At 38.5% G+C, this 14,049-nt stretch overlaps 1 protein-coding gene across 1 annotated transcript in view; it reads right to left on the bottom strand.

Moving 5' to 3' along the window:
• Positions 1–380: 380 nt before the first annotated feature.
• The window catches only part of TMEM104 (transmembrane protein 104), a 69,933-nt gene continuing 56,264 nt past the window's right edge, over positions 381–14,049 (bottom strand). The window contains exon 10 of the mRNA XM_081315856.1: positions 381–2,669. Within this exon, the coding sequence (XP_081171982.1) occupies positions 1,909–2,669 (761 nt within the window). The 3' untranslated portion in view covers positions 381–1,908. The remainder of the gene's footprint in view (positions 2,670–14,049) is intronic.

The raw sequence follows: 14,049 nt of genomic DNA, 5'->3' as shown, positions 1-14,049 counted from the left end.
GTTGGATGTAGGAATCGGATTTAAGATCCAAATACTGTAACGGGTGATGGATGTTGGGAGTTTTCTTTCAAACCCCCACCCTGCCCCCTTTTCCCCCCAGAAGGTTTATTGTCATTTAACAGTCTGATTCAAGAGAAAAGGAGAACAGCACTACACCTAGAATGCTGCATCCAGTTCTGGGCATTGTATTTTAGTAATGACTTTCACAAGCTGATATTTACTTATTTACTTTTTGATTTTCATAGCTCTGCATCCAAAAACAGCAACTAAGATGATAAGGAACCTGGAAGGAAAATGTTATGAGGAGACAGAAGACCTGGAGAAGACTGCAAGGAGTTGTCTTGAAGTAGCTAAATGACTGTCATGTAGAAGGGGAAATGTTTTCATTTATTTATTAATCAAATTTATATGGCCACCCATTTCACAGGAAGTGACTCTGGGTGATGTACAGCATCGTTCAAAGTTATTTCAGAAGACAAAATGGCAAACAATGGAAGGAATTAATAATGGGTCATCTGAATTTCCTTATAGGAGTAGTTGTTCAACAATGGAACAGCCCCCTTTAGGTGATGACTGACTTCACAAGAGGTGTTTACACAGAGCGTGGACAGCTGTAGGTTGCGAAGCTACAGTATATAGCTGAATCATGCACCGGGATGGCAGCGGACTCAACAACCTCTAAGGTCTCCTTCAACCTTTACATTTTATGATGTGATCATCAGTTTAAGGAGAGAGAGAAATGAGATTTCATGGACTGGAGTTCATGATTTAGCAAGAATCAGGAGGCATCGTTTGTAATTTTCGGATAGAAGATGGATTGGTTTTCAGAACAAGTCTCTTTCCACTTTCTATAGTTTCCCCACCCCCTCTACATGTAGAAAATTCTTTAGATAGATTTAGTCATAACATAATTGCATCAAGACTATATCAGCTGCTCTCCACATTTATCAAAGTAGTCTTTTAGTAAGTAATCAACATTTTCACACCCATATGGAAAGCCCAGGGCCAGGCCTGCCCTGCTGCTGTGACCCTGGCAGGGTTCTGTTAACGGTATAAAGAGAAAATAAAGCATTATAATGGGAAACATTTCTTATTACTTGTTAAGAGACGGCTTTGTATCAGCCGAGTGTATAGTTCGTGGCAGGACATCCTGCTCAGACCCATATCGTATATAAACAACTGAGGAGGGAAATATTTGAAATAAAGGAACAGCCAAGTTCACGCTTGGCAAGTTTCAGTCTCAGGGCTGCATTATATGAAACAAGGCAACGTTGAAAGGCATTGGAAAGGCTGAAAAACAAGTGAGGAAAACAATCAAAGCAGGACTAGGGGAGAAGGGGGCGTGGTCGGGCTCCTCTACCCATTCCAAAGGGTTTAGGTTGCCACATACATCACGCAGGTATTAACAGTTATGAAACCAAATTCCATCAGTTGTTTTCATTTTCGCTCCTAATATTCAATGAGTTGGCAGAACAGAAAGCCACTTCAGAAAGAATAGGAATGATTAGGTAAGCAGATCTTAGTAAGTAATTGGCTCGAGTCATCGGCTATTGGCTTGACCACTAAAAGTAAAACTTTTAGTAAAACTGGTCATTTCCATCACATGAAGGACTAGGTGCATATCCAACAGTCTCAGAAATCTTCTAATAGGAAGGAAAACGCCCCCCCCCCCTTAGAAAGCCTGATGTAGGATAGAGTCCGATTGTTTTGTGCATTAAATGGAAAATCAGAACCTGAAAGGTAACTGAACAAGCAGCAAGGTGCCTCAAATGAGCATCAAGCTCAACGATGTATTTAGTAGTTTAAAAGTAGTTTAAACTTAAGATAGTTTAAAAAATAGCCTTGTTAGGTGCAACGCCTGGAAGAGAAGTCTTAGAGATCATCTTAACCAGAAATATTGCTCCATCATCAGTTCTTTGTTTCACTCAAAATGATATTTGCAGTCACAAACAAAAAACAAAAAAGGCCCCAGAGCAGCACAAACCCAATCCAGAAGGTGTGCCGGAAAGGGGACAAATGTTTGTTGAGGACGCTATTTCTAAAGGTCATTTGCGTTTCTTTCCGACTGTAGTATGCTAAAAAAGCAGGAATGATGTACTGGATCCCATTTCCAGCATAGGCTCCAGTAATTCCCACTAAGGATTCCAGATCGTGAGTACAGAAAGCCACAACAATTGGAGGAATTAGTGTGATGACCGGGAAAAAAATCCTGTCCACTACCCAAGGGTAGGTTCCCCCTTCCCGGTGGAAGAGAGTTTTCCAATTATTTCTCAGAGTCACAGCAATTATAGGAAAGTTTGTACTGATGGTGAAGACAGGGAAGAGTCCCAGGAAGTAGCGGATAAATGCAACGTTGACAATGTCGCAGTTTGTGAAGTTGAGTGTGTACATGTCCATTAGAGTCCCGTTGCGGAAACAATAGATGGCGGTGAAAGACAGAAGGCTGTAGAAACCCAGGATCAAGATGTAATCCAGCAGGACTAGCTTGTTAACATGCTTCTTCTTAGAGATGGGAGTGATGAGGGATGGCAGGGAGTGCTGACACATGAAGGAATAAACGCAGACTCCAAAAAGATTTCGGACTCCGGAGAACTGAGCCAGAGGGGGGTGGCCTTCCCCTTGGCCCTTGGCGATGCGGAGCAGGGCCACAATGATCATGATGACGAATGCTGAAACGAAAAGGGGGAGGGGGAAGGGAAGAAGAGAGAAGGAACAGGGTTAGGTCCGAGAAGTAGGCAGGATCCCAACTTTCGTAACTTTTTCCTCTAATCTTTGCTGGATCTTTCCTAGTCTACAGCTGAAAGGACAAGGAGAAAAAAAACACTCATCTGGATAAAACTGCTCCATGAAGAGTTGTCAGTGCATAAACAGCCCTCCTGATTGTACTGAAGATTGGAAAGGGGTTATTTATTTATTTATTTATTTATTTATTTATTTATTTATTTATTAATGGGACTTATATCCCGCCCTATCTCCCGAAGGACTCAGGGCAGCTAACAACAATAACATATAATAAGTACAGAAATTAAGATAAAATTAAAATTAAAGTCATCTGTGCAATAAATTAAAATTAAAAATAAATTAAAAATTGTAAACATAATTAAAATGCCTGTCAGTCCAGGTCAGCCAGGTGGAAAAGGAGTGTTTTGAGGCCGCGGCGAAAGGACTGGAGATCTTGGGCCATCCGAAGCTCAGGGGGGAGCTGATTCCATAGGACTGGCGCTCCCACAGAGAAGGCTCTCCCCCTGGGGTTCGCCAGCCGACATTGTCTAGCCAACGGTACCCTGAGGAGGCCTTCTCTGTGTGAGCGTACTGGGCGATGGGAATTCGTTCCCGGTAGCAGATGGTCCTGCAAGTATCCCGGGCCTAAGCCATGTAGGGCTTTAAAGGTAAGTACCAGCACCTTAAATCTCACCCGGAGGGAAACCGGTAACCAATGCAGCTCATGGAGCAGAGGTGTTATATGGGAGTATCGGGGAGCTCCCATCACTACCCGTGCAGCCGCAATCTGCACCAGCTGAAGCCTCCGGGTAGTTTTCAAGGGCAGTTTATGCTCTTCCAAATACCACTCTTTTTCCTCAGGAGCACCTGCTTCATATCTGAGTTGTACAAGAATGTACACGTTCCCTTCATTTGAAGGTTTTTGTCTCGTCTGTGTTAATAAAGCTGCATCGGGGAAAAAACTTCTTAGCATAAGCATATACCACTTTGGATGAAAGGTCATTTGAAACATTGCCTCTGGCAGCACAAGAGTACCTGCCTTGTGGTTCTGGGCAGCATTTATTAGAGTTTTACAAAACTGACAGGACAAGAATTCTTGTAAATGGCTTCCATGAAATGTAGATATCTATAAAGAAATCACTGATATTGTTCTGAATCAACAACAGTCAAATTGGCTAACTGCAATCACAACAAACATGGGTAACTTATCATTTATTGTGCTTTTGATTTCCCAGTTTTTTCCTCTTTCTTTTTTTGCATAAAAATGCATACACCTTAGAGGACACTGCACCACTGTAGTTTATTATTTCATAATAAAATACTTTACTGTTAAGGAACTAGCTTCCCTCACCTCCCACCTGGATTCTTTCAGTACTGATTTTCATCATGTATGCCCAATGTGAGTAGACTTCTGTCTTACAGAATTTACTCCTTTTCTTCATGAGAATTTCAAGACCTACCAATTGTAGGGACAAGGTGTCTCAGCTTCTTGGAGAGGTTCCTGGGGGCATAAAAACTCTGTTCCTTATCCAACAATTTTGTTTTAAAAAGACTAAATATGTCTTTATCCAACAGAGAAAGCAGTTGGGTATCTGGCACTGAATACTGTATTTGACAAAGGGCTATTTCAGATAATAGACTGGCTATGCAGACTATATATTCACAATATCCCATTTTTTTTACTTCTACTATAGCCCAAAAGCAGAGTAACAAGGAACAAAGAGATGTCTATGCCTGCAAGGGGAAAATGTCCAAATACCAGCTTCTGGATGCTGGTACCACATCAGGAACCACAAAATTGTGTCCTTAATTTGAAAATTACTTTTTTTAAATCCCATTTATATCCCGCCCTTCTCCGAAGACTCAGGGTGGCTTACAATCTAAGAAGCACAAATCAATGTGCTTAGCAATAGCCTTCATTCTATGTATATGCCTGCTTATTAGGGCTTCCCCCACCTCCCAAGCGGCATTTTACAAAGTCAGCTTATTGCCCCCAACAATCTGGGTCCTCATTTTACCTACCTCAGAAGGATGGAAGGCTGAGTCAACCTTGAGCCTGGTGGGACTCGAACCTGCACTAATTGCAGGCAGCTGGTGTTACTTAAGAAGGCATTAGCCCACTGCTCCACCAAGGCTTTGCAATATTTGTATATCCCGTTCTCAATTTATGAATGGAAAAGTCTGCCTGTCCAACCAGATCTGATAGGGTAGGCCCACTTCACGTCCTTTCCCTTAAATGCTCTCACTTCATGGGACTTAGGTTGTCCTTCCCCACAGCAGCCCCTGTCCTGTGGAACACCCTTCCCCCTGAGATCCAGCAGGTTTCTACACTCCTCGCATTCTGGAAGTCTAAAAAGCTGGTTCTTGCCAGGAGTGTTGGGTTACTCTGAGGCTAGAGTCCAGTGGACTCTTGATGGTCTTTTGCTTTTGGACAGCCAGGATTCCCTCTTTTCTTAACCCAAGTTAGTATCTACTAGCTACGTCTTCCTTTGCTTTAATTCTGTAAAGGTAAAGGTAAAGGTTCCCCCGCACATGCGTGCTGGTCATTTCCGACTCTAGGGGCCGGTGCTCATCTCCGTTTCAAAGCCGAAGAGCCAGCGCTTGTCCGAGAATGTCTCCGTGGTCATGTGGTCGGCATGACTAGACGCCAAAGGCGCACGGAACGCTGTTACCTTCCCACCATAGTGGTCCCTATTTTTCTACTTGCATTTTTACGTGCTTTCGAACTGCTAGGTTGGCAGAAGCTGGGACAAGTAACAGGCGCTCACTCTGTTACGCAGCACTCGGGATTCGACCCGCCAAACTGCCGACCTTCTGATTGACAAGCTCAGCGTCCTAACCCACTGAGACACCGCGTAATTCTGTACAAGGCACAAATTGTATTTAGTTGCTTTTTTTTGCAGTTACTCCCAACAAGGATTCCATGTTATACCATAGTCAATGTTCATATGAAATAAATAATGCCCTCCTCCAATAAAGTAATTTTAGTATGCACTGGAAAAAGGTATCTTTCCCAGTGTTTCAGTAAAATATAGATTAACAAAAGCAAAATCAGAGTTCCTCACCCCCATCTTTTCTTACAAACTGCTATAACGTCATTTCAATACAGAAGGAAGACTGAATCCTGGTTTTCATTTTCCAAATCCAACTGTCTACGCACAGGACCATAAAGTTTTTTTTAAAAAAAACGTATTATGTTAAGATATTCTACATGCAGAAAGCAGCTTTCTGTTGGGAGATTTCCCCCCCCCCGCCCTTTGTTGAAAAAGCAACCTTAAAGCTCAACCTGTAACAGTTACAAGTCTCTTCTTGCTTCTAAAAACAATTATGTACAAAAGCTCTAAATCACCGCAAGAAAGGTACAAAGCTCTTCAAATTATCTAGAACTCTCACAAAGACATAAAATATTATCAGTAAGGCAGCAAGAATTGTAAGCTCACACATCCTGACAGGAATAGGACAGCAGGCGTAATACCAAATGGTAGCTTCAAAGAAATATCAAGTAAGACAAGTTAAGTCTTTTCAGAAAATGCAAGTGGAAAATATCTAACTCTCTATTTGGAGAGAAGAATTTGATTTATGGTACATAGTCCCATAAACACTGCTGGAGCTTAATTATATTTAACCATAAGACCTCTGTACGACTTCTCCTGCTGGAGAGTGAAACAATATATCTCTACTCTTTCTGTTCATTCAAGGTTGAGGATCTGACCTATATCCTCCCAAAGTTCCCTTTATCAAGTACAGACTGTCCATTATTTCCCCTAATAGTAGCACTTGAGTATCAGTGGTGTGCCCCAGCAAACACTTTTTTCCAAACCTTTTGGTTTAATGTCATCTGGTAACTTTATATATAGCATTTTCAAGTTCACTTCCAGGAGGCAAGTCACCAATCACTCAGGTCTAGCTTTAACCCACCAGTTTGGGAACAATTCTGACGTTCACTTTGCAATGGTTGATTTAAAAAAAAAGAGAGAGAATGCATTATTTCTGTGCTGGAAGGGCAGAGCCAAGCTTAGAGATCACAGGCAAAGTGAATTGATACTTTACAGAGCTATAGAGTTAGAAGAGAAATTTACACCATCAAGTCCAAATCTTTGCTATCTGCAGAAATCTATATAAAGATGTCCCCAGCTACAGCTATCCCCTGTCCAGTCTCTACTGAACAAATCCAGTGAAGGGGAAACCCACCAATTTTCTGAATAATTGGTTCCACTATCAAAATGCTTTTTCTGTTAGAAAAAAAAATGTTCATATCATTTATTTATGTATTTTTATTTTAATTCCATTTATATCCTGCCCTTCTCCGAAGACTCAGGGCGGCTTACAAGCTTAGCAGTAGCCTTCATTCTATGTATATGCCTGCTTATTAGGGCTTTCATACACCCCCCAAGCGGCATTATTACAAAGTCAGCTTAATTGCCCCCAACAATCTGGGTCCTCATTTTTACCTACCTCGGAAGGATGGAAGGCTGAGTCAACCTTGAGCCTGGTGGGATGCGAACCTGCACTAATTGCAGGCAGCTGGTATTAGTTAAGGAGGCATTAGCCCACCGCTCCACCAAGGCTCTAGGTACAATACCTGGAATCTGCCTTCATATAATTAGACCCATTATTCTGCATCTGCCCCCTAGGATGACAGAGAATATATCTTTTCTACTGCTATGTCTGCCCTACTCAGAGAATATGTCTACTCTACTCTTCTGTAGGCTACAGGGAATTTAAACCAAGACATTTTATATGAAATAATTCAACTCTTTAAAAAAGCAAACCATTATGAAAGATTATAAAGTTTGTTGTGTGAATGATACGAAGGCGTGCATAACTTTGCATAGGTGCAGTTAAATGGTATCTATCTGGTAACTGATTTATGACATTGCCATAAGTTCAGATTTTTTTAAAAAATAATACATTCATCAATAGTTATGCAACAGAAAACTCACAGACAAATAGACGTACACAATTATTTTTATATGAGAATTATTTGTAACGTCTGACTCCATTTTTGTATAGCACATATGAACAAAATGCAAGCTACACATAATGAGTCTCAAAACTTTCCAAAACAAGTTATGATTGGTGCTCTCTGAGCTTGGTTATTTTCTTGCAGATGTTTCATTATCCAAAGTAGGTAACATCATCAGTGCTAGCTATTTTTAAAATATGCAAAAATATCATGAAAATGTCAGCTCTTTTTTCCCCTCTAGGAGTGTTCTGCTTTACCTTCTGTTTTATAAGTTGTAAACTGAAGGTTTTGCTGGAAATATTCATTTTTTTCTGATCTACAACTCACAATTGATGCAATTAAAAATATTTAGCAATTATCTTAATAATTTATTTCCTAATGAAGGGGATAATGGGAACATCTCCTTGCTTGTGGTTCAGGCACTGCAAAGCTGATTATTCGTACACTAAATTTATCTTTCTATCTTGAAAGGCAGCAAGATGAAGACAATGTCCCAAAACCCAGTTATGTCCAACAATAAATCAAAACAAAGAGTCTAATAACTCTTGATAACAAGTATTAAAGCTAGGATTTGGTGGCATATGGGACATCCCATTCATCTAACATCAAGTTCCTCAAGTAGAGAGAAAGAATACAGACATCAAATTTTATAAAAGTTACCTATGAAGTTAGTGGGTATTGCTAGCTATTCCTCTTCAAATAAAAAATGTTAAAATACTTACCTACGTGTATCTTTATTACAAAATTGATACAACTTTCAGTTTGTCAAAACATAAGCTACATCTCTAATTAAATGCAGCCCTGAATACACAAGATTTAAGAAAATAAACAGAATGTTAGATATTTTGAGGTGGTACAACACTACTTCAATAATTCTACTTCTAGCGTGTTACATCTGGAGACAAATTTTATATGGGAACTCTTAATTGTTGGACATAAGACAACATAAAACAATTGTATGTATGTAGAACGAAATAAACCTCTGAGAAACCCAGAGAAAATAAAAGAAATAAAGGTGAAAAATGAAAATAAAACAATCAGGATAAAAAAATAGCTCTACAAAGTATCAAGTAAAAAAAAAATACACATATTTTCAAGGAAAGAAAAAACAAATTCTGCTAAGACAGCTTCACTGTCCTGCACAGGTAGATGCTTCCTTCGATGCTTCTCCAAATGTACCTTTTTCACTTAGTTCTCTTTCTCACTTTACTTTCACATGCCCCAAGATTATTAAAATTAAAAATAAAATAAATGGAGAGGTGGCATCTGCAAAGCAAACATCTGCCTCTAGCATCCCATTTATTTGCAGGGTTTTGCCTTTTTCAGTCCTCTGTGATATCACAGAGTATTTTGGGAGAGAGGAATTGAGAAACATGTCTAGCTTTCTCAAAAATGCTAATTAAGTATCCAGCAGATGTTGTATTTTCCCTCAAGCACTTGACACAATATTTTAGCAATTCTAGAAACAACTCTAGAAGCTTATAGAACAACGGAGCCAATGTCAAAAGGACTCTTCTTAAATAAACTGAAAGGATGGTCCTGAGGTGATCCTACATTATAACAAAGTGACAAAAAGGTAGAGTAGATGAAAATTAAGATTTCCATTTTCAAACCTTTTAGCAATTCTACCTTATTTTGTGTCATAAATTTCACAGCTCGGAAGCCTTAATACTAATCAACAGAATATATCTCACTCTATTTGTCATTACTACAAACAATCTAGACTAGATCAGAACATAAAATCATACTGTATCATTATGATAGAAAGGGAGGAGCCTAAACCACATTGCTCTCTTGATCCAATTTAAAACCATTTGTTTAAGCAAACAACTATTAACTATTTTGACACATTTATGACAGAGCTATCTATCAGTAGTTGCTCCTGGCGTGATACATATTCCCTTCAAAGCTGAGAGTCAATATTCTAGAGCATAATGATAATGAATCACCCTCCTTAAATATGTGCTTCTTGCTTCATTCTTCATGAAAAAAGTATCAGGATTTTAGTGGGAAGAAGAATTGAGGGAAAGAGAAGGCAGAGGAAACAAAATCATGATCTCCCTGGGAAAATTCTCTTTCAACACAGTTTACAGAAAGGAATGCTCTTTGGCTCACAGGCTGTATCTTATCAAAAGGTCTTCAGAATTTTAGAGTGATGGACTTGGAATCTCAGCTGTGGGACTTTCCTGACGGGTAGGCTAAGGCAATGATATTTAGAAACTTCATCTTAAAATATGAAAAGAGGCCTGTTTGAAATTTGCTAAGTTCAAAATTTTTAAGGCTGATTATACAATGTAGTACTGTGCTTAACTGATCAGGTTAAAGACTGTAACACTGGGAGGCTTCCAATTTGTCACGCAGCCACTGTGGACGGCTGGGAGACTTGCTCTCTCTCCCCCCCATCCAGTTTTGCATCGCTGGGGGGCCCTGAAAGGGGCCGAAAATCACCCCTAAGAGGCGACCAGCAAGGATCGCTCACTGGATCGCGGGAGAGCCGCAACTCTCCCATTAGACCTGGCAATCCCTCCAAACCGGTGGACGAAAGGACCGGCCATTATGGCTCGTCGCTAGGCTGTGAACAGCCGAAGTCACATTTTCCATCAGGCAACTCTTAAAGCAGCGCGGAAGAGACTGGGTGAGATCTACCTCTTTTACACCCTAATTACTTTCTCTACCTCCTTAAACTGCTAAGCATTTTCCCCCCTGCGGTGAGGGAAGGGGGACTTTTGCCCTCCCTCCAGAAAGAGCGGCTACTAAATACCCAGGGTTGTTTTAAACGTTGAAAAAGTAACTGAATCCCAATTGGAACTTTATTTCTCAAAGCATGTGGATTGAAAGATTTTTTTATTTCCTATTTTTCATTGTCTACTTCTGTTGGAAATCTGGATTCTTTCTTATGAAAAAGAAAAAAAAGAAAAACTGAAAAGATTAAGACATCTTTGGGACTCAAAGGGAAACTTTAAAAGAGGCCTGGCTGACTGCCCAGGGAAATAGATAAGATGCATAACCTTGAGAACTTTGAAACAACAGCTGTGAAAGGCTTTGTGTTCCCTATTTAGAAAAAAAAATCTCTCTTTTGAAATTTCTAAGTGTAAAGCCTTTAGCTTAAGATACCAATATGGAAGAAGACCAGGAACAAAATTTATTTATGGAGGAAAATCAACAAACTCTCGCTATGTTGAAAACACTAATCCAAATTCTTACCACAACCAATGAAATAGTAAGAGGCTAAAGACAGCCCAGATATGAAAGCCCAAACTTTGACCACAACTAAAGAATCATCTATACAAAATACAATAGAAAAAATGAAACATTCAAGTACGATGACAGAAGAATCTACTATTAAACAAATATTGATATTTGAAAATCCAGAAAAGAAACTGACAACTTGGAAAAAGGAAAAGGTTTCTTATACAACTCAGAAGGAACTAGAGGATCTAGAAAAAGAACAGCTGGATGAGAAGACAAATAATTCAGAACAACTAAGTTGATATGGAAGAATAAAGAGATGACCCACTAGACCTACGAGTCCTCTCAAAAAAATGGCAATCGGATGGTTGTGCCAATATCAATTAATATACATGATATTACAAAGAGATTGGCTCGATGACCCAAAAACAAGGACATGGAAGATGATTTGGCAAAAGAAAAAAGCCAGAATAAGACTCAAGAAGAATGGAGTTTCGACCATCTTATTGAAATCTGAAACAGAATGTACTTAAATAGATAAGATGTGTATGCTGAACACAAGACATTGTTATGAACTGAGATAAAGAAAAAAAAGGTCATTAAAATTTAGCAGTATAAATATTAATAGCTAATTTGAATATTGATTTGTGCATAAAAGTCATGTAAAGGTGAATAATGTAGACAAGCTAAAAACCTATTGTTGACAGTAATAAATAGGTCTATATGGAATGTTAAAAATGAAAATTATCAGTTTAAGCAAGAGACAGCAGATACAAAGAGGAAGAAAGGAAGTATTAAATATTGAAATAAAAAGAAATTTTGATTACTACTTAAAAAAACCTGAAAATTAGCAAAAAGGATATCATATTGTATCCTTAATTTGTTGACATAGAGGGTGAGAAGTTAAGTAAATGGGAAGTGTATTTTGAATATTAGATTTTGTGAGGAATGGTGATAGATGAATTGGGAGTATGCTAAAAATCTTGGGAATGATAAATATCAAATGTTAAATCTAAATGTTAGTGGAAATTAAAACTGAAAAATCTATTAGGTCATTGATTGTCTAAAAGATTGTATGTTAAAACAATTAGAATATGTGTAAACTAAAAACTATGGATATATGTAAGAAAGTTATTTTCTATGTGATTGACAGGATAAAACTTTTTAAATCTACAATTAGACAGTATATATGAAGAGAAAAAGAGAGGAAATGTTTATGGTAGCAATTTTAAATCTATACTAATGATACCTGTATGTAATTGAATTACTATTACCCAGCCACCACGTTGCTTTTCAATATGTGAATGTAATATTAGAAAATCAATAAAATTTGTATATAAAAAAATAAAGACTGTAACACTGGAATAAGAGTGATTTTAGAAATTACTTACAAAATTTCTCTTCAAAAGTCTACAACACCTGAGAAAAAAAGAACCTTAGCCAAATTAAAATTAGAACCAAACATTTCTATTTGCATTTTATAGGCACACTCATGGGGGATATGCAACTTTACCACCAACAGATGTAGAAGAATTTCATCTTTCTTTCATCTGGAACGGGATTCTGGATATTTTTTGCTTGTCAAAAATCTCCTACACAAGCAAAGTCCAGTTGAATGTTACCTTCTCCCCTGTACAGAAAAATCACAGAGGTGTAAAATGCTAGCTGAGCAATCCCCTGTGGATTCTGAAAAACTTTTAAAAGCCTTACATACTGAGCAGCTGCAGGCAGGAAGTCTTATTCGTCTTTCTTTGCCTTTCTGGAATGCCCATTAAACTTCTTCCAGGAAACAGCAGAGGTCAATTTTAAAAGCGGGCTGAGCTTTTTCATTTTTTAACCTGCAAACGTTTTATAACTATGGGGGGGGGTGGGAAATCCTACAACGTTTCCTGTCCTGTCCAGAGATATTTTTTTCCAAACTTCAGAAAAATCCTACAGGTAGTCCTTGACTTATGACTGCAATTGAGCCCCAAATGTCTGTTGCTAAGCAACAGAGTTAATTAAGTTTTGCCCCCATTTTATGACCTTTCTTGCCACAGTTGTTAAGTGAATCACTGCAGTTGTTAAGTTAGCCACATGGTTGTTAAGTGAATCTGGATTTCCCCATTGACTTTGCTGGACAGAAGGTGGCAAAAGGGGATCACATGACCGCGGGACATTTCAACCGTCATGACTATGAGTCCGTTGCCAAGTGTCCGAATTTTGATCATGTGATCACGAGAATGCTGCAACAGTTAGTTGTAAGTGTGAAAAATGGTCATAAGTCACTTTTTTCAATGCTGTTGTATCTCTAAATGAACTGTTGTAAGTTGAGGACTACCTGTACTGAAAAAGTACAAGAGATAAAACCTCCCTTGATGAACTCAAAGCCGACACTAGGAAAAAACAGAATTATTTTAGGCTTAACATCTCTATTGTAGAATTGACACATGATGAAACAATATCCCATTCCCCCAAGGCCCCTGTTTTCCCTTTGAGGGTTGAAGGACCTGGGGTAAAGGAAGACTAAGAAGCAAGATGGTCCTGTTCTATCCCACCAGTCATAGTTATGGAGAATATTTCAATTCTGTATCTGTGAAAATACATTCTTCTCTCATCACATTATATGAGAGCCACTCGTCTTCTCTGAAAGGATTAAAAAAAATGGTTTTATATGGGCACATATAAAAACTTTATGAGCTACAGATATCAGTTAAAATCCTAAACAAACTTGAGATGGTTCAGTCTTCTCTAAAACCAACACTGGTATATGTAAATTAAAATCTAAAGAGGAATAGATCATATAAGCTTTTGATGAGCACTCAGCATTTTTTTTCACTTCACTTGTGTTTATGTTTTTCACTTCACTTAAAGTTTAATGATATAGACAGATTAATATAATTAACTTACTAACAGATTTTATATATCATTATCATTAGCCATGGCTCTAAATATTGAGACTAGTTCTCCCCAGTCCCAATTTGCAAAAAAGCAAAACTGTTTCAGGGATGGGTCTGATGGTCACAGCTAAGAATTCAAAGTCTATACAACAACAACATTGTAAAAGTAATGATTTTTAGCTGTCACTGTGCGCAAAGTACGGTTTTCAGAGGAACCGATTATTGTGAATGTCAGTTACACCACAACCAGATTTGATTTCCAATAACAATAGGTTTACAGAACTCTATTTTATT

This window comes from Vipera berus (genome assembly GCF_964194415.1).
Source record: "Vipera berus genome assembly, chromosome: 2".
Classification (NCBI taxonomy): domain Eukaryota; kingdom Metazoa; phylum Chordata; class Lepidosauria; order Squamata; family Viperidae; genus Vipera; species Vipera berus.
Note: the sequence above shows the minus strand (reverse complement) of the source record. Positions and strands in the feature narration are given on the sequence as shown.